We start from the raw sequence: 23151 nt of genomic DNA on the forward strand, positions 1-23151 counted from the left end.
GACCTTTACAATATCGTAGACGAAGGATCTAAGCATAGTAGGTATTAGTAGAATGCCTCTACGTATAAGGGTATTAATATATCGTATAAGGGTACGTTCTTGTTAGTATAAAAGAATCGAGTTATTCTCGTCGCGTATCCTCGCTAAATTAGTTAGCTTTTTAGAGCGGCGCTATAACGTTGTCCGGTATACTGCATATTTATCCGTAATTTCCTAAATATTCTTTCTATCGTTCTCTATTAGCTCGTCTAACGCCTTATTAATTAGAGCTATAGTTGTTGTATATTAATTCGTAGAAGTTTGGTAAATGTTATAGTTGTTAACGTTCTAAGAATTCGAGAACGTTGCATTACGTAATCCGTGCATAGCGTGAGCACCACTTCTATTCACTTCCAGGACCGGCATCTTGGGTCTGAATTAATCTCACTCCCAATTCCGATGGAACTATCCATGCGAACGAAGCCGCCAAAAACCGAGCCACCGGCTCGTTATTCCCTGCAAGATGTGATCGCCACGAGGCACCCTGCACCCCGCAGCACTTTAAACTCTCTCAAATTCACGAGCAGCGACACGGCACCACCAGGTTTTGAAGCCAATGCCAGACAACAGAGCGATGAGAACTCTCGTTCAGTGTCGGTGTCGCTACGCTGCTCTCCGGCTGTCCATGACATGCCGTGACTGCGTAATGGATACAGCGCTGTTTGTTTGCTACGACCGGCGCGATATGCAAGGTACCACGTTGCCGCGTGCGGAGGTTCAGGAACATGATGTCAAGACCATGGATGCCGTCCAACGTGGTTTAGCGGATCGCAACCGTAACATCACATAGCGATGGGATCCTGGAGTGGTCCCGGACCTCGCGAAAACATGAAGTCAAAGCTTGTCAGAACAGAACTCCTAATATCCGTTCGGCGGCCTCGACGTCTCTTTCGCAAAGCACATCACCAATTCACCATGTGGACGCTCATCAGCTCGTTGGCGTTGATCGCGCAGTGTGCGAACGCACAGGTCGACTATTCGAAGTATGTCAACCCATTCATTGGAGGCGAGGGCCCTATTCCAGGACAAGCATCTGGAGGCGGCGATATCTTCGTGGGTGGTGCGGTACCGTTTGGTGTCGCAAAGGTCGGCATCGATACTTATGAGACCAACCTGACGCTCTCGACAATCAATGGCGGTTGGACGCCACAAGGTCTCGTCACTGGCATTAGCATGATGTGAGTTGAGCGATCACTTTTCGCGAGGATCAACGGCTTTGCTGAACCACTCGAACAGGCATGAAAGCGGAACAGGTGGACCACCCAAGTACGGCATCATATCGCAGATGCCTTTGACGAATGCCTTTGACGACTCGGTCAACCTGCTGGACAACCAGACTTACTGGCAGAAGAGGACGGTGGACGACTCGGCCACTGTCGGGTACTACGCCACGGAACTGGAGAGCGGAGTGAAACTGCAGCTCGCTGGTGCACGACACAGTGGGATCATGCAATACGACTTTCCAACGGATGAGGCGCACGTACTTGTCGACGTGTCGCACTATCTGGCCGATGTGAGCGGATCAAATGCGGGCCAGTTCTACGGCGGTGGCTGTATCAACATTCTCGACGGTGGGAAGACCTATACTGGCTTCGGCACGTATGGAGGTGGCTTCAGTAACACTGCTCCGGCGACGACGTACTTCTGCGGCGAGTTTGAGCAAGCTCCCGATGAGGCGTTGACCTTCCGCGGACGTAATACGGATCCAGTGCAAAGGTGAGTACTAGAGGTTCCCGAGACTGTTCCACGGGGACGCCAGCAGGTCTTACCCTGCGTCAAATCCTCATTGTCTGGACCATAGCTGACTTATACACTTCAATTTGCTAGGCAACACACCCTTGCTGGCGAGGTTAGTTGTCTCTCTCCGATCGAATATGTCAAGCACCTTCTGATCGTACTCTGATAGCCGATACCCCATCCCACCTTCCGCGGTCGAAGCACGGAGGAGTCAGGACCATTGACAGACCGTGTCGGTGCCATCTTCAGCTGGTCAGGCTCGTCAAACTCTTCCTCGATCAAGTCAAGAGTGGGCATCTCGTTCATCTCAATCGAGAAAGCCTGCATGTTCAAGGACCAGGAGATCAAATCATGGAACCTGGACGACACCGTGGAAGCCGCCGTACAGGAGTGGAACAAAGACGTCTTCAGCAAGATTCAGGTCCCAGTCGACCCGTCACAGAACCAGACCAACCTTGCGCTGTTGTACTCGAGTATGTACTTCATGCACTTGATGCCATCTGATCGTACCGGCGAGAACCCACTTTGGGAGTCGGATGATTCGTGGGACGACTTCTATACGCTTTGGTGAGTTTTGCAGGTCCTTGGGCGTTGGCGTGTTCGTGCTAACAACGTCAAGGGACATCTTCCGCTGCACGGTCTCGCTGTATCACCTCTTGCAACCAGAATACTACCAGAGCATGATTCGAGGCCTCATCGACATTTGGCGTTACGACGGGTACATGCCAGACGGGCGAAGTGGTAACTACAACGGTCTGGTCCAAGGAGGCAGCAATGCAGATAACGTACTCGCGGACGCCTTCGTTAAGAATTTGCCCAATATCAACTGGACCGCCGGATATCAAGCCATGGTGAAGAATGCCGAGGTCACGCCTTACAACTCCTGGAATATCGACATATCCAACGGCATCTCGCAGGGTCGTGGAGCTTTGCCTGACTGGCTCAAGCTTGGCTATATCTCAAGCGACAGGAGCACACGAGCGATCTCAAGGACGGTAGAGTACTCGCTCAATGACTTCTCGCTCTCGCAAGTCGCGAAGCAAGTTGCGCCCGATGATGTGGAGAAGTATCTGAAACGATCTGCGAACTGGCAGAACATCTGGTGAGTACTATGCGCTCCCGTAGAGGTCGTTGCTTCGAATGCTTCTCTGACCACTATTGCAGGGCCCACAACTTTACCCATAAAGGCTTCACTGGGTTTCTAGCTCCACGGAAGTCGTCAGGAGAGTTCGACACTGCAACCTACAACCCGGCTCAGTGCGGCGGTTGCTCATGGACAGACATCACTTATGAAGGCACTCCTTTTGGTATGCTCAATGAACTATAGACGAGCAGGGCTCCGAACACTGACGCTTGGTAGAATACTCCTTCACAGTCCCCCACGATATGCAGACCCTCGTAGAATTCATGGGCGGTCCCGACGACTTCGAAAAGCGCCTCGACTACATCTTCGTCCCGGGCACTTCGGAGCAGGACCTAGCGGACAACGGAGCGGGAATCACCACGATCATGAATATTGGGTTCGTCACCTCAACATTTCAATCGACTTCATGGGCTGACGATTATACAGCAACGAGCCAGACTTCGGCACCCCATACGAGTACCACTATATTGGGAAGTCAGCAAAGAGCGTACAACAGTCCCGAATTCTAGCAAACCAATAGTGAGTCCGATAGCGCTCATCATCGTTATACATCACTGACACGACCTTAGCTTCAAGAACGCAACCTACGGCGTCCCCGGAAATAGCGACGCCGGCGCCCTCAACTCCTGGATGCTCTGGCAGATGCTAGGCATGTACCCCGTCGTCACTCAGCCAGTCTACCTTCTCGTCTCGCCCTGGTTCTCCGACATCAACATCACTGTAAATGGCGATCAAAACCTTCGAATCACGGCTACCAATCTCGACAACGCGGACAGCTACTATGTCCAGTCCGTGAAGGTCAACGGACAGAGTTGGGATCGTAACTGGCTTTCGCACGAGGATGTGATGGTCAAGGGAGGCACGATCGAGTTTGAGATGGGGAGTGAGATGAAGATGTGGGAGACAGGTGATGTGCCGCCGAGTCCTGGGCATGCTGCACTTTCGTAATTGTCGAGCGCTCTGCACGAAAGGAGGGCTGTGTGGAAACTACCGAGAGAACGAAATGGTATTTCCGCGCCTGGGATGATAAGCTCTGCTGCTGCCGCGACTGTTGGTCAGCCGGGTTTGAAGCGAGCGGCGGAGGGAGAGCTCGACTCGTTCTCTTCCACTCCGCCGTGAGATCGTCGAACGTTGAGTGGGTCGTGGGAACAGTGTGGCTGTTGCAAGATACCTTGTTAGCTAATACTTGCTTTGAGTAATCTATTATGCATCCACTCTGCCATCGACTTCATGAACACTCCTTGCGCAATCTTCGAGGCCCTCTCATGTTCGCCTGACTCTCCTCTCCTCTTCCCTCCTCGCTAATTCCACCATACGCTCGAAGACAGTCCTTCGCTCCGCCACCGCTGCGCCCCCGGTGGGACTTCTTGTCAGATGTTCTGGCTCCCATTGTGGCAACGGATGATTGTCGGCATCGCGCTCGATCTCTGCGTAGGACTTCTTCGTGTTGTACTTGTAGCTCCTCTCGCTGCGCAGAGTAGACGATGGAACTTCACTACCACCTGTCTTGGAGCTTGTTGGTTGGCCGCGGTCCAGCTGGAACGTGAATTCTCTGTCTGGGTCCACGACGTGGAGATGATCGTCGCCGGTGCCAGGGAGCTGATTTGCAAATGGCTGAGGGTTGTTGTATGCCCTAGCAAGAGGGTCCGGTGCAAGTTTCTTGATGCTGACGATACGAGTGCGGATCTGCGGGAGTTGCGCTTCGATCTCCGGTGAGTCGTGAGTGTCGTCAACCAATTTTGGAGACGATGGGGCCACCACTTGAGGCGACTCGGGGAAGTGGCCTGGCATCTGAGGGGTTGGGAGATCAGGCAGCGGGTGCTCTACAAAGGAGGCCGTGGTGTACGTAAAAGAGACGGGCGGTCGCACCCCGGTGGCGCGTAGTTTGGGCATTTCTGACCAAGAATCGCACTGCGGAGGTGGTGGCGATGGCTTCCGTGGAGACGAACCCGGCAGCAGCGCTTGTTGATAGACCGGAGGCGCATCGTAGAGCATGTATGAGTCTGCCGCTATGTTGACAGTGCTACGTCGAGTTGGTGAAGGAGGCGGTTGTGGATAGGGACTCGTGCGAGAGGTTCGACGGTAGCTGCTGCTGCGGTGTGGTGCGCCTGATTGCGCTGTCGAGCGGCGCGGAGGTGATCGACTTTGATGAGGCGGAGACTGAGCGCCGGCTTGTGGACGAGGATATGGCGTAACGTTGCGGTTCCGTCGACTGTATGCACGGCCAGGGGATCGAGACAATGCGCGAGGAGTCGCATGATCGCTCGGCGAGGTGGTGAAGTGCGGACTGTGGTTCATCGTGTACGATTCTGCTGGGGTGTTTCCTTCCATCTTGGTGGTGAACAATTGCAATACTCGAGTTGAATGAAGTTGTCGATGTCGGTGTACGTGCAAACAAAAAGCGGACGAAAAGTCCACGCGGGAAGCTGCTTGACTTGTTACACAAACCCGCTCGTGCGGGCCGCGCGCGAGGACAAGGCTTGGAAGTGAAGTGAAGGAAAGGAAATACGGCGAAAGTCATCGTCTGGAGAACAACAGTGGCTGCTGATCTCTAATGTGACTGTGGCAAACAATGCTGTCTCGTATACATCGTTGGGAAGCTGCTACTTACAAGCAATGCAATAGTCCCGTCTATGCAAGAGTGTCGTATCGTCATGCTCGCTTCCTCATAACCTCGCCGTGACCACCACGAATCAGAAATGCAAACCAAGTTCATCTATGCGATGTAGGAGTACATGTTTCCTTCCTCACGCTCCATGTAGTCCTTCTCGATCAACCGATCAATGTTCTTCTTGATGTCGCCCATACCAAGCACGCCACGGCTGACAGTAGCCTTGATGACCTCTGAAACGAGTTCTTGATGCGAGATGGTCTTGCGACTCTTCATGATGCGAACGATCGCCGCCTGGCACTCGAAGTTGCGGTCTTCGGCCACACGCATATGGGTCTCTTTGTTCTCCTCCTTCGTTTCCTTGAGCTGGACCTGGTTGATTTTCACGCGATACTTGGGGTGTTCAAAGGTAAGATTGACGGAGAAGGTGTCGGTGTCGTTGATCTCTTTGCCGCGAGGATTTTTGGTCAGGGGTCGGAGCTTGGCGCAAGCAAGGGATTGAAGTGTTCGCTTGACTTCAGCTTCCGCTGTAAATCGTTAGCATGGTGTCAGTAGCCGACTTGCTGAAACAACACTTACGCAGACCTGTCTCTGACAAAATGTGCGAGTAGGAGAGTTGATCACCATCGCCAAGTCCGTTGAACAAAAGCATGACGATTGCCTGGAAGCTTGACACAACAAGTTCTTTGCTACCCTTACCAAATGTAGCTTTCATCTGGCAGTGCGCCAGAGCGTGCTTCCAATCCAATTTTCGGCCAGTGTGCTTGCTCTTGTAATGCAACTCAAAGTCATCAATGGCGCGCTTGATGTTGGCAGGAATGATGACAGGAATGTCGGGATATGTTGGCCAGGCTGCCGCAGACAAGATGTTGACGCTGAGGTCAACCTTCTTGCCCTTCTCGAAGCCAAGACGCTCCTCGAGGCGTTGCTTATACGACTGCATCTCCTCTCGGGCAAGCTCCACATCCTTGAACATCTGCTCCAGATTCTGCGTGAACCCGCTGCCGCACTCGGTCTTCAGACGCGTGAGCATACTACGCTCAGCATCCGCCGAGGCGCTGCGTGCCATGAGCAGTCTGCGCGCAAGATCCTTCTTGTAGAAAGCCTCGAATACGGCTTTACCTTGGACAAAACGGAACAAGTCCAAGACTTGGTCGAGTTGAATATTGATCTCTGCATCTTCGTCGACATCATCATCTTCGTTGTCCTGCTCCGGAGCTGTTATTGTGGGAACAACTGATGCCGTAATGCTGGAAGACCTCCGCGCCGAGAAGACTTCTGGAATGGCTTTTGCACCGCCCCGGAGTAGCTGATCAACGTACTTGGCAATCATCTCGCCGACTTTTGTGTTGTCTGTACCATGAGTGGCCTCGCCCTTCTTCGTCTTGTTGATGAAGATCGCGAATGTCTCTCTGAGACCATGTCCTAGACTCTCATCCCGCTGAAATGCCGTTTGCCAGATGCAGTCAAGCCTGCGTTTCAAGGACAGAAGGTGGATCACCATGTCGTCTGCCTGATTTGCGAAGACGATGCTTGTTCCTGTTGTGTCCACCCATTTATCGAAAGAAGGGCGCAGATTGCTGCCGAGTCTTCGTCGCTTCAGTAGTGCGTAAAGCTTGGTCAAATCAGCCACTGCGTTGGTCTCCAGTAATGATGAGACTGCCTCGTAGTCCGTTAGATCAGCCTCTTTTTGCTGAATGAGATGATCCTCCAGCACAGTGAGTAGCTCTCTCTTGGTACTGCTATCAAGATCATATTCCTCGCATCTCTGCATCTCGCGAGCAATGAGCTTGTCAGATAAAGCCACATACTCCGGCACGGTCTTCTCGCTGATCATTTTGTCGGACCATTCTGCAACGAAGTGCTGACTGCGGCCAAGGAGACTAGGCTCAAAGGAGGCCGAATATGTAGAGAGGGAATGCAACATGTCGACGCTGCGCTTAAAGAGGTCTTGATCGAGAGACTCCGGCTTCGTCCGATCGACCATGATCAGATCGCAGATCCCGTCGACGATCTTTGGTTTGAGGGTGACATTGCTGAATACGACCTCGCGGAATAGCTGTGGAATGAACTGGTCCAGCGTTGGCTTGCTTGAAGAAAGCAGATATGAGCGATCCAGGAAGAAGAAGATGGCCCGGATGGTGCTCATCTGCTCGGTCCAGCGAGCCCACTCCAACAGAACAGCCTTCAAGACTGTGACATTGTCCAAGCCAGCCTTCTCTAGCAAAGGCTCTCGCACGTCTCGTTCGATATGGCTCTTACATCTGTTCTCAAGCCTTGAGAACAATGTTGATGCTCCTCCTTGTCTGCACACATTTTCCACCCCTCGGTACAAATCCTCCTTACTGAAGCCATCCTGACCATCCTTGAATATCAGTGCTAGAGTTTCATCTAGCTGACCCCAAATCTTCTCCAGATATGCTTTGCTGTCCCAGCTCGTGTTTGTCTTCAAATTCTTCACAACCAGCTTCTTCGCTCCAGTGTTCGGATTCAGGCCAGTCCGCCTTCCTGACATGCTTGTTCGTCGTGCCTGGGGTGAAGGTGGCGAAGAGCCATTGGTGAGATCGACGACTCCCCCGCTGTTCTGCGCAGGCGACCGAGTGCTGTTAAAAGTGTACATCTCGCTGAATGCTAGGTTCGTTCGTGATGGTGGCGTTGGTATGTGATCGTGCCTGCGACGCTTGCCGCTGGGTGTAGATGGTTGGAAGCTTCCGGGCGACTTTTGTCTCTTCTGTGGGCGAGACTGGAAGTTGTGCTGCTGTGAGGAGGTATCGTCGCCGGCGACGGAGCGATTACTATGGTTTCGTTTGCGATCGGTGGGCGAGGAAGCTGTCCGGTTCGACGTCGCGCTCGGGACGTTTCGAGGCGGATTCATGTGACTGATGTGGTGGGTGTAGTATATTGCAATACGACCACTTCCACCCCGGACGCACGATGTCCTATACCGAAAGAGAGGACGGGATGTGTCAAGATTAGACTATGGCGAGGGCCGGAGTGAAGTCATGATGCTACATCGGTGGAGCTCGGAGCGGGGTGGAGTCCGTCTGGTGATAACGCGGCCGAGGAGCGCAAGGAGATGCATCTTTCGATTCATATGGAGAGTTTTATCACAAATCAAACCTACATTGCTCCGAAATGTCGCATTAGGCTATCGACTGTATTATGTGCAGCTATGTACTGTGCGATCGCTGTCACTACAATCCAAAGCAATTGCCATAGTATGACGCCGTGCCAACCCAATCCGAAAAAACTTTCGTGGCTTTGACCTGCTGCGCGATTACATCCAACACGGTGAACTCATTTTTCAACACTCGAGTAGCAATTAGATTCTTCACACTCGAGTAGTAGTATCCGCCATCCTCAATGGAAAATGGACCACTGCGTTCGAATGACCAGGTGATGATCTCGAGACCAGCCTTCTGTGCGGCGATGGCGTACGAGGAGGGCACAATCGTATCCGTACAATTGTCGGCCGTAATCAACTGGTAGATGGACGGAGCGATAATTTTGACACCTCGAGCGGCGAGGCCCGGCAACGATGCCACAGCCTCCTGATATCCTTCAGGCGTCTTGTCGGCCCGCTCGTCGAGGTACACAGCCTGGCGAGCAAACTCGGGCTCGGTGTCGATCCATTGAAAGATATCGTCCGCGAGGAATGATTGCAACCAGACGCGATCGGGGGAAATGTTGAGCTCCTTGAAGGTGTCGATAAGTTGCTGGGCATAGATTTGCTGGGTGTAGTTGCCTTGAAATGGCATTTTGACCTCGGGCGTCTTGAGCTCTGCGGTGAAATTCAGACCATACGCCTGGACCTGGGCAATCTGCTCCTTTAGAGACACCGGTGTTGCGCACTCGTACGCATACAGATTCGTCCGCCAGTCCGGCGTGGTGCCAATCCTGCCAAAGTAGGGAGCCGCAGAGGTTATGTTCATAGCATGTAACGTAGTTGCTTCCATTTCCGCGCAGAGACTCTTAAACTCAGCCAATGTAAAGTCGCTGGTACAGCACTTGGCGCTAGCATTCTCGCCGGTAACGTTGTTGTATGGAACGAATGGCTTGGTGCATTTGGCTGCCAGCTCTGGCTTCGAGAGGACGTTGGTAGTGTAGTGTAGATCACAGTTGGAATGCCGGCAAACGAGCTCTCTGTCAGAAGTGAACGAGACATCACACTCAATGATACCTGCGGGACAAAGATCAGCTAAGGATACAAAGCCTATCATTACGACTTGCAGCGTACCAGCACCCATACGAGCAGCAGCATCGTAGCCTTCCTTGCTATGCTCCGGAAACATGAGCGGAGCACCTCTGTGAGAGATGGCGAACTGAGTAGTCTTAAGTGTGTTTTCCTGGCAGCTCTGAAGCTTCTCCTTCAAGGGCCCTTCGTCCATGTTGTCAATTAGCCAAAATGGTCTGGGCCCGACCTGGACGTTTCGGATGGAAGAAGTGAGAGGCTGCTCGGCATGATGATCTCTGGCCGCGGGTGCAGCGGCCACAGAGCCAATGGCCAGGAAAGCGACCGCCAAATGCTGTGTCGAGGTGTACATCTTGACGTGAGAAGAAACAAGATCCCCGAATGACTTCTGGCCTCGCTGCTACGACCAACCAACGAAGCAAGAAGACGAGCTCCAGGATCCGGCGATGCCTTATCTTTTGAAAGAAACAAAGTCCGAGCCCGTGCAGCGAAGCAGCATCATCGGGATGGCGGTTCCTGCAGATTTAAGGACTATACCTATTCCAGGTGCACGTGGCATGGCATTCGGTGCACAGATTGGTTCCATCTTAGGCGAAACAAGAAGCAGTGGGGATGCCCAGTGATGCGACGCAGCCAGGAGTGGTGTTCATCGAGGATGTCATGTCCTGCAGAGACGGACCTCCGGCGATTGGTGTTAGCGGCTGGGCATGGGCTGGGCATTTTGTCTCCACTTTCCATCATCGCTCAAGCCTCACCCGACGTTGGTCACGACTTCGGCTGCAGCGGCCGAGATATTAATGCTGCGTGAACAGGGAGCTTTTGGGTTGTAGAGGTTTCTCAAGGCCGTCGATGCGTGGCCGCTAGAGGACCTTTTGAATAACTCCTGACAACTCGTCATTATAGGCCAACATACATTGTAAGTTTTGAACAGAACTTTGGTATACATGCCCAATGACGCTGGCTAGATTCTGATTCGCTCGAACGAGTACTTTCCGACCGCACGATTCTTTTGTTCGGCCTCTGCTCTTCTGCTCTTCTGCTCGGCGATATTCCACGATTTGTTCGTTGGAGCCCCAGAGCGTCCCCCCAAAGGCATGGCAAGTTGACCAGTCTCGACGGCTGAATCTTCCAGGTTTTGATGACGTTTTCGCTTGAGGGTTGGTGTTTCCAAAGAGCTCGCCGCCTTGCTTATCTCATTGATGCAGTTCCCCAGAGCGGCGTCCGCGAACAATCCCTCCAACACCGCGCTGATCTCGTAGCGGAGACTCTGCATCAGATCTGAAGCTCTTTCAGGATCGCCGCTCAGACCGACAAGCCAGCCGCTCAGGCCAATGGCATCAATAGCGCAGCTAAAAAGCGTTGCAATGGTGCGTATTGCCTCGTTCCTTGGTGAGATGTCCTGAACGTTCTCCGGACCCTTGGCGTGTTCGATCGAGATGTCATCCTCTGGATCAACGTACAGCTTGGTCCATCCTCCGTTGATGAGTTCAAGACGCAGGATAGCGATAAAGAATAGAATGTCATCGTGGTTCCACATCAGCGACATAGCCTTGGCCACATCTCTGTGCGGGAATCCGGATAGGCGAGCGAGAAGAACACTCAAGGCCTCACTGCGAACAGCCACGCCGCTTGCGAGCATGTCCTCTGCTTCATCCATCTGCGTCTCGGCTGCGTTCAGCTCGGCTTGCAGCTGTGCCTCGTCGTCCACATCGGTCATCGCAGCGTCCGCATCGGTGAGCAGTCCCTGGGTTGGAGTAGCGATGCCATCCTCGAGCGACTCCATGACAACTTTCAACCCCTGGACAAGTTCGTACACATCCCAGTAGGCGTCGACGGTAATGAGATCGCAAAGCAGCGCAAAGCCTGTGTCGATCTCGTTGATGGCTGCCATTATGTCGCCAGGGGCGATTCGGGGCTTGGACCCGTCTGCCGAGGAAGCTTGGAGTGCTTGCTGAACATGCGTGGGGGCAATATATCCAGCCAGCAGGAGCCAGCAAATAATGTTTCTGGACCTGATCTTCACCACGAGACTGCTTGTGTTCGGGTTGGAGTTCGTAGAAGACGGCCGCCAGGCGAAGACTTTACCGAGAATGTATGAGGCCTTTTTCGTGTCGACATGTTGAGGGTCGTATGCGGCAGGTGGTAGGACCCAATCCTCGGTCTGCCGGTCATGTGCGGTGTTCCCATTCGTTAGACCACCGTTGGGTTGGGTGCTTGTGTTGTCCAAGCGTAAATCCTGTGCGATCAGTGCCTCCAGACCAGAGACGTCGCCGCTGACAACCAGATCGTCCACCTTGGTTGTCCATACCTCCCAACTCTTCTTTTTCTTCGACGACTTGTCAACCAGACTTAGCGCGTAGGCCTCTGTGGACGCTTTGCCCTTGCCCATGACCTCCGCAAGGAGAGGTCCGTCTGACTTGGCATGCGCACTCTCGCTGACAACGTTGCCCAGTTGCACAACCACCAAATCGGGCTGGCGGATAGCAATGAATAGGCTTGGGTCAGAGAAGTTGGTGATGATGTCCAGGGGAGTGTTGCGTCCGTTTTGCACGGTCGGCGTGAGAGAGCTCAATATTGAACCAAACTTGGTGTCGTAAACATCGATCCTATCTTCCGACAAGGCGACAACGCTCGCTGTTGACAGGCGGGCAAAGCCGCTCACACGAGCCCCTGATTTCCTTCCCAGTTCGAATGATATCCGCGGAGAAGTCCCGGAGAGATCGTAGAGCGTCAAACGCTTCCGAATCAGCTGGTACAGGGTGCCCGACGCAGCATGTAAATCGTACGTGGCGACATCTTCGTGTGCTTGTTGCCGAGTGGGAAGATCGTAACTCAAGACCTCATCCAAGGGCGACCGGCTGGGGTTCACTGTGTCTCCCGAAACATTTCGCAATGCATAGATCCGTACTTTTCTAGTGGTGCCCATTCGCACCACCTGGAGAAGTAAAAGAGGTGTGCCTGTCCCGGTTGACTCCAGTACTGACAAAATGTCTTCCCGATTCTTGAGTAAACCTTTCCGGGCTGCGTCAAATGTCACCACAGACGAATGTTCGACCTCCAAACCGACCTCCGTCGTAGAATGCTCCCATCTTGACCCTTCAAGATCGCCAGTCAGACAGTCAATATTACCGCTGGTATAGAACACCAATACACCGGACTTGCTACTGGGCGAGTCTATATCCTCGCCAAATTGCACAACTTCCAGTCCCGAAATGTTGCTGTGTCGCAGCTTGCGCTCTCTTTTGGCCGGTGCTCTAGGTTCGCGCTCCTCACTCCTCAGCTTCCCTAGCTCTTCGGTGATATTCACCAGTCGAGCTTTGGAGCTTGTGACCCCATCGCGCAAAGCGAGGTATGTTCTCCGTTGGGGTTGGGTTGGCTTTGCTCTTTTGCAGTAGATGGAGCATGGCGGTGCGGCGAGGTACGATTGCGGTGACAGGGCGTATGAGCTGACAGTACTCTGATTCTGGATCTGCTGGACTTTAGCGTGCGTCGATATGGTAGCTAGCAAGACTCTTACGCTGTAGATGTTCAAACTCTCGCCGTCAATGCCAACAGCGACCTCATGACGCTTTCTCTTCCTCGAGCCAGAGATACTGTGTATGGGAGCGGCGAGAATTCGTCCTTTCTCTGCATCGAAGGGTGTCGGCAGAGATGCAATCGCATATGGCTCCTCGATCCCACCGGACATTGCTGCGAAGGAAGAAGGCGTAAAAGGAGAAATGATTTATGAAGCTCACTTCAGTTCATTCTCGAAGTTCTTTCAGCAGCTTCCATCTTTTTTTGATGCTAGCTCGGAATCTCGGAATCGGGAAGTTTGGTCGGCGGCTCGCACCGGAGAAACCCGACGCGTCGCCCGCGAAGGCAGTCGCGTAACCTTGACTTCACACTTTAGCGATCGTGAGAGCCCACTTCACTTCCATTCACTCAACGCCAGTTCCCAATGCATGGCAGCCGCGGCGATTCACGCGAGAGCTGCTATGTACACGGAGACTGATAAGAATGTTCATCCATTCTTTACTCAGCTAGGTGGCAAAGAACCACATCTCGACGACAAGACTCGAGCGAAGCCGATCTTGACAGGCACAAAGCCAACCCTCGAAGACCGGACGCAGACAGCTGAAACCCATGGGATCGACTCCATCCTCACCGGCCAGACTGATGTTGGACATGACAAGCCGAAAAGAACAGACAGCAAGAGGAAGCCGAAGAGTGAGAAAGGATCGACGAAACCGAGGAATCAGCCGACTCTGGGAGAGATGATGGGAACAAAGCCGTTGCTACCTCAGAATGGAGCAGCAATCAACACAGATGCATGTGACGAGTCAACCAAGAATGCTGGACGACAGAAGAGACGACGTACAAGCCAGTTCGACTCGGTAGAGGTTGGAGCGGATGACAACAGTGGCACGGGCGTAAAACCTCCTGATATCGCTTTGCTGCCCAACAAGGACAGAGGGTCACCGCAAGTCCAGATTCTCATGTCGTCACCATTGCCGCCATTAGCAACTCTGGAGAATGACGGCCCTCAAAGCAAGGAAGACGAAGTTGTGGTCAAAACGCCACCAAGAAAGGTTCTACGACTCAACGCGAACGGGAAATTCAGCTCTCCGCCGAGCAAAAAGTCGAACGAAAGCAGTGAACCCGATTCTCTTCCCTCAAAACGACGTGGCCGACCTCGGAAGGCTGCTCGGCAGGCGGAAGCGGTACAACTGTTGGCCAAGCTGTCGTATGGCACCGATGACGATAGCCGAATCACCATCGGAAGCAAGATCAATAGCATACTACATGGCGAGCTTGAAGTGCCCATCGAAAAGCAGAAATCACCAAAGAAGCGGACACCGCAGAAGCCGGCACGATCGACGCACCCTCTCTTCCTCGGGAAGGCAAAGGCACCCCCAGCTCTCAAGGCGGAATCTCCGCGCAAAATGTCCGCCATCACGCCCGGCAAGCTTCGGGTGCAGACCTTGTCCGATCGATTCCCTCATGGCTTGCAAGACGTAAAGGAGCCCGATTTCATTTCGACACTTTTGAGAGACCGACTTTTGGTCAAGCAACCAGGTGCACGGGATCCGCCATTCCCAGCAAAAGACCAGGTCCACGTTCGTAGTCCAGCTACGTACACAGTCAAGCAGCCTATGAGTAATGCGACATTCGACCGGATATGTCACCGTCGCAAGCGCAAGCGCAAGCAGGCGAGAACGCTTGTGCATTCGCACGATTCGGTTCTGACTACATTCGCATCTCAATTGAAAACCGAGGACGATCGCCAGGTTCGTCCAGATGGCTTCCACGAACCAAGTCAATCTCTGCGCGTACCCCATCGGCGTCTCATCTCAGGGGAGCAGATGGCTCAAGAAATCGTCAAAGAGCTCTCGGTACAGATGCCATCCGAGGTTGAGGACGAGCTTTCACTTTCGTCGTCTGAACGACACATTCATTCGGCCTTGCATCACGTATATGCTGGATTGCCGCACACCATGACGGCTTTCGATCTTTGCAGAGGCGAGCCACTGGCCTGGACGCAGAAGCACGCCCCTGTTCATTCAGCACATGTGTTGCAGCCAAGAGGCGAGATTGTCGTGTTGAGAGATTGGCTCAAATCACTGTCTGTACAGGCTGTCGGAGGTGCTGCCACGCAAGTCAAAGCTGGTCCCTCGAAACTCGTGGAGAAAGCAGTGAAGAAGAAACGCAAAAAGAAAGCTGATGATATGGATGACTTCCTGATTGACAGTGACGAGGACCTGCGGGAGATGACTGAGCTAAATGAGGCAGAGGTTGAAAGTGGTACCTCCAGTACACGAAGGGCACAAGCAAGTATTGTACAAACAGTGCAGGGGAACGCTAAGCTCAGCAACGCTGTCCTTCTGAGCGGGCCTCACGGTTGTGGCAAATCTGCCGCTGCGTATGCCGTGGCCAAAGAACTTGGATTCAAGGTCTTCGAGATTAGCTCCAGTGAGCGCAGAAGTGGGCGAGACGTCCTCGACAGGGTCGGCGACCTCACAGAGAATCATAATGTGCGGCATCACGGCACAGTCCAAGAGGACATCTCGACACCGGCCGAATCGACACAGCACGACGAGGCCTTTCAAAATGACCTCGCAAGTGGCAGGCAGGGAAAGATGAACGCTTTCTTCCAACCTCAGGCGGTCAAAAAGAAGCCCGCCCCTGCACGTGGTGCGTATAAGAGGAGAATACTTTGCTGCGCATGATCGGATAGCTGATACCTGAACAGTGAATGCCCTGAACAATGCACAGGCAAAGCCAAAGTCCACTCACAAGAAGCTCAAGGCCATAGAAGAGCTTATCGCGAAGAAGCCGCAGAAAGACCAACAGCAGTCGCTGATCCTGCTCGAGGAAGTCGACATCCTCTTCAAGGACGACAAAGACTTCTGGACGACAGTGATGAAGCTAATGATAACGTCGAAACGACCCTTTATCATGACCTGCAACGATGAGGATACAGTCCCGTTCCAGGCCATGGTGCTACACGCAGTTCTGCGTTTCACCCAACCTCCTCCCGATCTTGCCGCTGACTACTTGCTGCTCGTGGCTGCCGCAGAGGGCCACTTACTTCGACGAGACCCAGTTCTCGCTCTGTATCGCCACAATCGCTCAGATCTCCGAGCCAGTCTCGTCGAGCTCAACTACTGGTGTCAAATGGGTGTCGGAGATCCTCGGGGAGGACTCAGCTGGATCTACCAAAGATACCCTCCGGGATTGGACAAGGACGAGGATGGCAGAACCCTGAGGGTTGCCAGTGTCCATACATACCAAGACAGAATGGGCTATCCATCGTGCTTTGATGTCACCCCCGAAGATGCCTTGCTATGGGCGTGGCACGATCTAGGGATCGAGCCAGCCAGTGCACTTGGCTGGGGAATTGTGGATGCTATTGATGACGCTGGTGTCGCGTGTCCCGAGAATCGACGACTACAGCTCAATAAGCTCTCAAGGTTCTCAGATGCTTTGAGTGCGGCGGATGCTTTCTCTGCCTTAGGCCTGCCTGAAAGTGCACCATTTGACCCAACATTGCCAGACCTTCCGGACAAGGCTCGTGGTCACTACATCGAGGGACGGACACTACTGCAGGTCGACGAGAGCGTCGAGCGCTTTGACACAGCGAGCGCAATCTATGCGGCTACAATACTATCAGCGTATCGTAGTTTCGAGGCCACTGCTGCATCTCCCGAGCAGATCACGAAACGCATCCTCGCAGGCGCGCTCTCCGACCAGCAGATGCCCGTCAATACAGAGATTCTCAGTCGAGGCTCGTTTGCCTGCTTTGATCCAATCGCAACAATCAGCGAGTCCGCGCTGTCTGCGAACCCGGGGATCTTCCAGTCGGTCTTCGACGGCCCAATGCGCACTCTCGCTCTGGATCTAGCACCCTACGTCCGCACCATCGTGCAATACGACAAAGCTCTGGAGGAGCAACGCGAGCGACTCAGTCTACTCAACACCGACGGGCGTGCTTCGAAGCGTGCGAGAACTACCCGCGCTGCCAGGAGTGCGCTCGAAGGTAGTCAGCGATCAATTACCCGGAAGGAGAGATGGTTCGCAAAAGATCTCGACATGAGTGCGGCATTAGCGACTGGCGGCAGTGGTTGGCCAAGACTTGACCATATCGCTCCATCTGTCACTGCCAGCTCAAGGGATGGGACAAAGGACGATGGGCCACCAGCCTCCAGTGCTGAGAGTACATGAGACCAATCTACATCAGTATCATATAGGCAGCATGCATTGCGCTGTGTGGCGCCGGAGACGCGTCGATGTAGACCAATGAAGACTCGCTGTGTCCGATCTATATCTCATCTCACAATTTGACCTCTCCTTCGAAGCCTTCTGCGTGCATGAAATTGGCCATCAACGCGGTGATCGAGGTCTCACCCTCTTTCACAGCCCAGCCATCGGTTCCTGGACCATTCTTCTCCACGCTGTTGTAGACATCTGTGAACCGTGGTGCCCACTTGAAATGTCTATGCGCCCACTTATTCGCTGGGGTAGCTGCGCCGCTATCGTCGGCTCCACCACCAGCAGCAGATTCCTTCTTTCTGAGAGCGGCTTCCTCCGACGCTGCATCGTCCACCGACGATGATCCCGGCAGCTCCTGAAAGCAAGCGCCCTTCTCCCACTGATTCTGTAACATCTTTGTGAAAGTCACCTTGGACTTTGTCACGCCTTTCTTGACAGGCACATTGACGCTGTACAGCTGTCCAGCGTTCCAGCTTGCGTTCTTCGCGAGCCATTCGCAGACCCGCAGACCCTGCGTACAGCTCTCTGCGACGACTTCTGGGTCGTTCTTGCGGTCGAAGAATGCGAATGACAATGCGATGGCGCGGTACCCGCATACCGAAGCTTCGAGCGCTGCACCAAGAGTTCCTGACGAGAGAGCGAAGACGGCCGTGGTGTTGCGGCCATAGTTTGGTCCGGAAATCACTAGGTCGATTGGGCCACGATCTGTGAAGAAACAGTCCAGGCCTAGTTGGCTACAAGCTGCCGGTGTCGAGTTGACCAGTACCCAAGGGTATTTTCCATTGTCGGTGTAGGATGGCAATTCCGAATGGACGTCAGGCGCATCTCCTTCTGGTGGCCAGTAGAAGACTGTCTTGACATCTTTGCCAACGATGTGAGACTTTCCGATCCACGAACGTTGTTGGTCGGGTAAGATCACGGAGACGGTGTGGCCAGCCGCTTCGAGAGTCCTGACAAACGGCAAGACGTATGGCGAGGCTTGCGCGCTTGGTGGACCGTCATCGTTTGTGACCTGTCAACGGCATTAGCGAGCTAATCTTCAATTCGTAATGCCAAAGTCGACTCACCAGGATATGCATATTGAAGTATTTACGCTTGACCGAGGAATGTTGATGAGTGCACATGGACGAGGAAGGGTGGAACAGAAGCCGACGTCGGAGCTGTGTCCGGAATCATGCAGAGCACAGCACATTTCACTTGCACATTCACTTTGGACATGGATTCCACTCTTTCATTTCATGACTACTTGAGTGGCCCAGTGCGACCTGCGGGCAGACCTGCGGGCACAGATGCCCTTACAATGCTCACTGTTTCTGCCCTTGACCCCAGACAGAAATCCGGTATATCGCTTTCAGAACCGTGGTCCTTGTATTCAGGCTCACAACTGAGCCTGCTCCGCCTACTAGATTTCGGCGGCAAGCATCACAACGCTCACTCAATGGTCTCTTCTCCATCTGGCTGTTGGCCCTGACGTTGGAGGGATCGACCAACGTGCTGAAGCCGGTTAGCCAGCCCCGTTTACAACACGAGATCTTTTGCAGCTGCCTCTAGAGCTTGCAAGTGCAGACTTGGCCGAATGTCGGATCGTGACAACGTCGCTGATTGCATGACTTAATCACAGGATTGCCGCAGCAGCTTGCTCAGTCAGATTGTTCACGTGCACGTGGGATCAAGTCTTGGCCCTTCGGCCGGCCCTTTGTTCGTCACCACTCCAATCCTCGAACAGAGGCAAACCAGCTCCTCAGTGGGAAGGGCAATGAATCGGCTCAAGGATCAGCGAAAATCGGAAGCCATCGCCCGCTGCAACCTTGCTTGCACCAGTGCCGTTTAGTCTCGCCCAGATTGGCGTCATACCGTTTCGGCGCCCTTCAGATCTTGCACACTGCACATCGCACGAATCTGATATGTGTCGTTTATCATTCTGCAAGAGGAGTCCCATCCTTGATCTTCTGTACGAGATCTGGATTTGTTACGAATGCTCGACCCTGTGATATGTTAGCAGTGCCTAGCAATTGACAAGGTCCACCATACAAAAGCAATCAGCACGTCCTTGTCCTTGTACTGTGTGTTCACGGCAGTGGCCGCAGACTCGGGACTGAAACCACCGGCCAGGACAATTGGTCCATAATCGGCCCATTGCTCGATGAAAGGATCAAGAGATTCGCCAGCTTCCTGTGAGCAACAGTCAGCATGCGTTCGCGCAGTCTAGCTGTGTCCGGATAGGAAGTAGACCGCCGATATAGCGTCGGTCGCGGGATACACCAATGCTATAGGCTGTGCAATCCCTCCAGCATGGTTTTGACTTACAACATCGACCCTTCCAGCTATTCTCGACTCCACAAGATGAACATATGCAATCCCGAGTGCCTTGAGGCCAGCCAAGAGGTCGCAGAACTGCGGGACAGCATCTTTCATGCCCATGCTCTGGTAGGTACTGAACGGCGATATCCTATATCCAACTCGATCACTTCCTATTGCCGCACAGACCGCTGCGGTAACCTCGACACCGAAGCGAGATCGCTTTTCGATACTGCCACCCCAGCCGTCTGTGCGCTGATTAACCGCATCTTGTGTGAACTGGTCGAGCAAAGAGTTGTTGCCGCCGTGCAGCTCTACGCCATCGAAACCTGCGACCTCAACGGCCACTCGAGCGGCCTCTGCGTAGTCACTTATATAAGTCCAAATCTCTTCCTCCTCCAGTGCCCGCGGTACAGGACCGCCCTCTTGTGCTACAGCAGAGCTGGAAACGACATCTCCTGTACCGTCTCTTGCTTTGATCTCGGGATCTGCGCTCCGTCCCAGGGCCCAAAGCTGGAGGTAAATGAAGCTCCCAGCTCCGTGTACGCTATCGACGATTCTCTTCCACGAATTGATCTGCTCTTCTGTGTAGATGCCGGCTCTGGGCTCGGTCGTCCCGCTTGCTTGTGGAGACACGAATGTAGCCTCGCCGATGATAAGTGTTCCTGGTATGCAGGCTCGTTTGCCGTAGTATTCCCTGGCGGAGTCGTCGAGGACGTTGTTCTCGTCGGCTAGAGTGCTTCCCAAGGGACCCATGACGATCCTTGATGACAGCTCGCTACGTCCAATACGTATGGGCTTGAAGAGCCAGTCATCTTCCCGAGGAGACATGCTGCTGGTCGTGTACAACAGTCTCGATCTGCGTGTTGAATGTGTCCTGCATAGAGCAAAGAGTTGAGGATTATTTGCGAGTGGACAACTCGCTGGAGGAAGAGCGAAATTCGGGCCCGAGACGTCACCTCACTTTTGGGTTCAGCACGCCTTCGAAGTCATCCTCGTCCTCACCATCTCACCACACACAAGCTGGTCTATGCAGTATCGATGCATTGCACTTCAATAGAAATCGCACTGCTCGTTGCTGATACGGGATCCGCAGGCGGCAGCTCTCTATGGAAGTTTGTCCGTCCACAGCACATCCGCGGAGTATGCACACACCCCAGTGGCTTTCAATCCGTCTTTGCTCTTCCACTTGCAAGACGTCCTCTCTCGCCGATTTTCACATCGCTAATCGAGTCCGCTTACTGGGATGATCCGCCTGAGATCGTGATGACTTGGCCTAGGAATACATGTTAGCGACGACAGGATGACTACCAGCAGGAACCTGGAACTTACCATTGACCCATCCACCATCGTCAGAAGCCAAGAATGCTACTACGCGAGCAACATCCTCCGGGGTCGCGCAGCGCTTGAGTGGACAGTGGTCGGCCATGAGAGCCTCGATCTTGTCTGCTGGCCAGTCAGGAGAACCGCCAGGGATGTAGTGCCTGTGGAAGAGGTGTGATTAGCGAAGACGCCGGCCGTTATAGCAAGCACTCGACTTACCATGCATTTTGCGTAAACATATCCGACTTGATGCCACCAGGCGCGACACCATTGACCGTAATCCCTCTAGCACCAAAGTCCGTGGCAAATCCCTTGATCATACCGATGACCGCCATCTTCGAAGCATTGTACAACACATGGTCCTTGACACCAAGGAGTCCCGCGGCGATCGAGCTCATCAAGATCAACCGACCATTGTCCTCGAGGTACTTCCACGCCGCCTGGCCAACGAAGAACTGCGCCCTCGCATTCAAGTTGAACACATGATCGTACTTCTCCTCGGAGATTTCCTCCGTCTTATCCCAAGACTCGGTGCCAGAATTGCTCATCACGATGTCGATCTTGCCAAAGTGCGCCTTGGATTCCTCGAACAGTCGCTCAATCTCGGCCTTCTTGCTGACGTCCGCTTGGATGCTGATGGCTTTGGCGCCCGTGCCGGTCTCTTCGATCAGCTTGCAGACTTCGTCGGCCGAGGACTTGCTGTTGGCGTAGTTGACGACGACGCTGCAGCCGCGCTTTCCAAGCTCGATGGCGCAGCCTCTGCCGATTCCGCGGCCGGCGCCAGTGATGAGAGCGACTTTGCCATGGAGGGAGGCACTCTGAACGAGCACGGGTTGTTGTTGAGACATGTTTGGTGAGTTCTGCTCGTGGCTTGTAGAGTCGCGGAGCGGTGATGTTCTGAAAGTAGCTCCGGGACAGGAAAAAGATAGCAAAAGGAAGGTTGTGACAAGAACTCGCACTCGGGATCTCACCATATATTTATTGCTTCGGTCAGAATATACTCAACATTCATAACGCCGATGTCATGGTTCACCTATGCTGCAGGCAGGGCTGTGGGTTTGTGCGACCCGAGAGGGGAACCGATCGAGATGTTGCCCACCGCACTTCGTACCTACCCACCTCAGGTATCGTCGATAGATGACCGGTCATCAGAACGGTGGAGAAGGCCAGTTTTATCGGATAATAAGATGATAGCCCGCTGGTGTCGAGGTCTGGCGAACAAGAGGATGTCGTGGACGATGCCAGAATGCCAGTGGTTGCCAGGGTCCAGGTGAGATCCACTCTCTCGGGTCTTGTCCTGAACGCGAAGACCGACGCTGCAGGTCCGATCGGATGAGCTGAATTTAGATTCCGAATTCAGCTCGGAAGACATTCACCTGTTTGCTGTATCAGTGACTCTTCCGTATAGACTGCATCCACATAGCCAGCGTCTCATCGCCTCCGTCGCGGACACACAGAACGAGGACTACAACATGAGCCATCATAAGCCGGAAGCCCCTCGTGCGTAATACTTTTGAAAGATTCTCAGTTGTCTGTCTGACCTGTGCTCCAACCCCAGCGACTGAGGGTATACTGTCCGCCTCCACGTCAACGCCGATTGCACGATGCCAAAGCGTTCGAGTCTCACCCCCGATAGCACCCACTCGCAACTCTTAATGAAAGATTCCTCTACACCACGTCGTCTCTATCATCCTCCCGGACCCAAACGCACTGTGCAGGAATTCGGTGTACAATGCTTCGAAGTCGAATTGTATTCTGCCAGTGCCCACCACCGCCGCCGCCGCCGCTTGCCACGCCAAAGAAGCAGGAAATTCGCGCGCAAGACAACATACCAGAGAAGAAGCTGGAATCCTGCAGAGGAGAAGACTGCAGGAACCGTGAATTATCGGTTCGTGTCGTCGTAAAGTTTCATCCAGTCGTAGAAAAGTCCACCGATTCCGAAACGCCGGCTCCCTTGCCGCTCCAAGAACAAGTCAACTGTTGTTCAAGGAACAATAATGGTCGATCCTGAGCGCGCAAAGAGAACAAAATTGAAAGAACTGCAGACCGATGTCA

The 23151-nt window shown here is 53.5% G+C and overlaps 9 protein-coding genes across 9 annotated transcripts; 2 read left to right on the plus strand and 7 right to left on the minus strand.

The window, feature by feature from the left end:
* Window positions 1–954: 954 nt before the first annotated feature.
* MYCGRDRAFT_35446 (uncharacterized protein) lies at window positions 955–3868 on the plus strand (the record flags this gene model as incomplete). The annotated part of the gene is made up of 7 exons (XM_003855006.1): window positions 955–1217; window positions 1276–1747; window positions 1946–2343; window positions 2396–2878; window positions 2941–3083; window positions 3137–3296; window positions 3490–3868. 7 exons carry the CDS (start codon window positions 955–957, stop codon window positions 3866–3868), a joined length of 2298 nt encoding a protein of 765 aa, XP_003855054.1.
* A 1768-nt stretch (window positions 3869–5636) lies between these two features.
* MYCGRDRAFT_37498 (uncharacterized protein) lies at window positions 5637–8046 on the minus strand (the record flags this gene model as incomplete). Its single annotated transcript, XM_003855387.1, has 3 exons — window positions 5637–6058; window positions 6111–6738; window positions 6808–8046. 3 exons carry the CDS (start codon window positions 8044–8046, stop codon window positions 5637–5639), a joined length of 2289 nt encoding a protein of 762 aa, XP_003855435.1.
* A 679-nt stretch (window positions 8047–8725) lies between these two features.
* Window positions 8726–10308, minus strand: MYCGRDRAFT_68702 (uncharacterized protein; the record flags this gene model as incomplete). Its single annotated transcript, XM_003855386.1, has 2 exons — window positions 8726–9711; window positions 9769–10308. The coding sequence occupies 2 exons, from the start codon at window positions 10073–10075 to the stop codon at window positions 8726–8728; spliced, it is 1293 nt and encodes a 430-aa protein (XP_003855434.1).
* A 223-nt stretch (window positions 10309–10531) lies between these two features.
* Window positions 10532–11017, minus strand: MYCGRDRAFT_103347 (uncharacterized protein; the record flags this gene model as incomplete). The annotated part of the gene is made up of 1 exon (XM_003855385.1): window positions 10532–11017. One exon carries the CDS (start codon window positions 10994–10996, stop codon window positions 10685–10687), a length of 312 nt encoding a protein of 103 aa, XP_003855433.1.
* Window positions 11018–12883: 1866 nt separating this feature from the next.
* Window positions 12884–13411, minus strand: MYCGRDRAFT_108182 (uncharacterized protein; the record flags this gene model as incomplete). Its single annotated transcript, XM_003855384.1, has 2 exons — window positions 12884–13192; window positions 13241–13411. Coding segments are annotated over 2 exons (480 nt in total), but the record flags the coding sequence as incomplete, so codon positions are not given.
* Window positions 13412–14201: 790 nt separating this feature from the next.
* Window positions 14202–17427, plus strand: MYCGRDRAFT_108183 (uncharacterized protein; the record flags this gene model as incomplete). Its single annotated transcript, XM_003855007.1, has 2 exons — window positions 14202–15897; window positions 15956–17427. 2 exons carry the CDS (start codon window positions 14202–14204, stop codon window positions 17425–17427), a joined length of 3168 nt encoding a protein of 1055 aa, XP_003855055.1.
* A 407-nt stretch (window positions 17428–17834) lies between these two features.
* Window positions 17835–18565, minus strand: MYCGRDRAFT_103350 (uncharacterized protein; the record flags this gene model as incomplete). The annotated part of the gene is made up of 2 exons (XM_003855383.1): window positions 17835–18487; window positions 18543–18565. Coding segments are annotated over 2 exons (663 nt in total), but the record flags the coding sequence as incomplete, so codon positions are not given.
* An 826-nt stretch (window positions 18566–19391) lies between these two features.
* MYCGRDRAFT_68707 (uncharacterized protein) lies at window positions 19392–20634 on the minus strand (the record flags this gene model as incomplete). Its single annotated transcript, XM_003855382.1, has 3 exons — window positions 19392–19460; window positions 19507–19647; window positions 19783–20634. The coding sequence occupies 3 exons, from the start codon at window positions 20602–20604 to the stop codon at window positions 19392–19394; spliced, it is 1032 nt and encodes a 343-aa protein (XP_003855430.1).
* A 377-nt stretch (window positions 20635–21011) lies between these two features.
* MYCGRDRAFT_68710 (uncharacterized protein) lies at window positions 21012–22021 on the minus strand (the record flags this gene model as incomplete). The annotated part of the gene is made up of 3 exons (XM_003855381.1): window positions 21012–21049; window positions 21106–21257; window positions 21316–22021. 3 exons carry the CDS (start codon window positions 21942–21944, stop codon window positions 21012–21014), a joined length of 819 nt encoding a protein of 272 aa, XP_003855429.1.
* Window positions 22022–23151: the final 1130 nt, after the last annotated feature.

Source organism: Zymoseptoria tritici, chromosome 2 (assembly GCF_000219625.1).
Source record: "Zymoseptoria tritici IPO323 chromosome 2, whole genome shotgun sequence".
Classification (NCBI taxonomy): Eukaryota; Fungi; Ascomycota; class Dothideomycetes; order Mycosphaerellales; family Mycosphaerellaceae; genus Zymoseptoria; species Zymoseptoria tritici.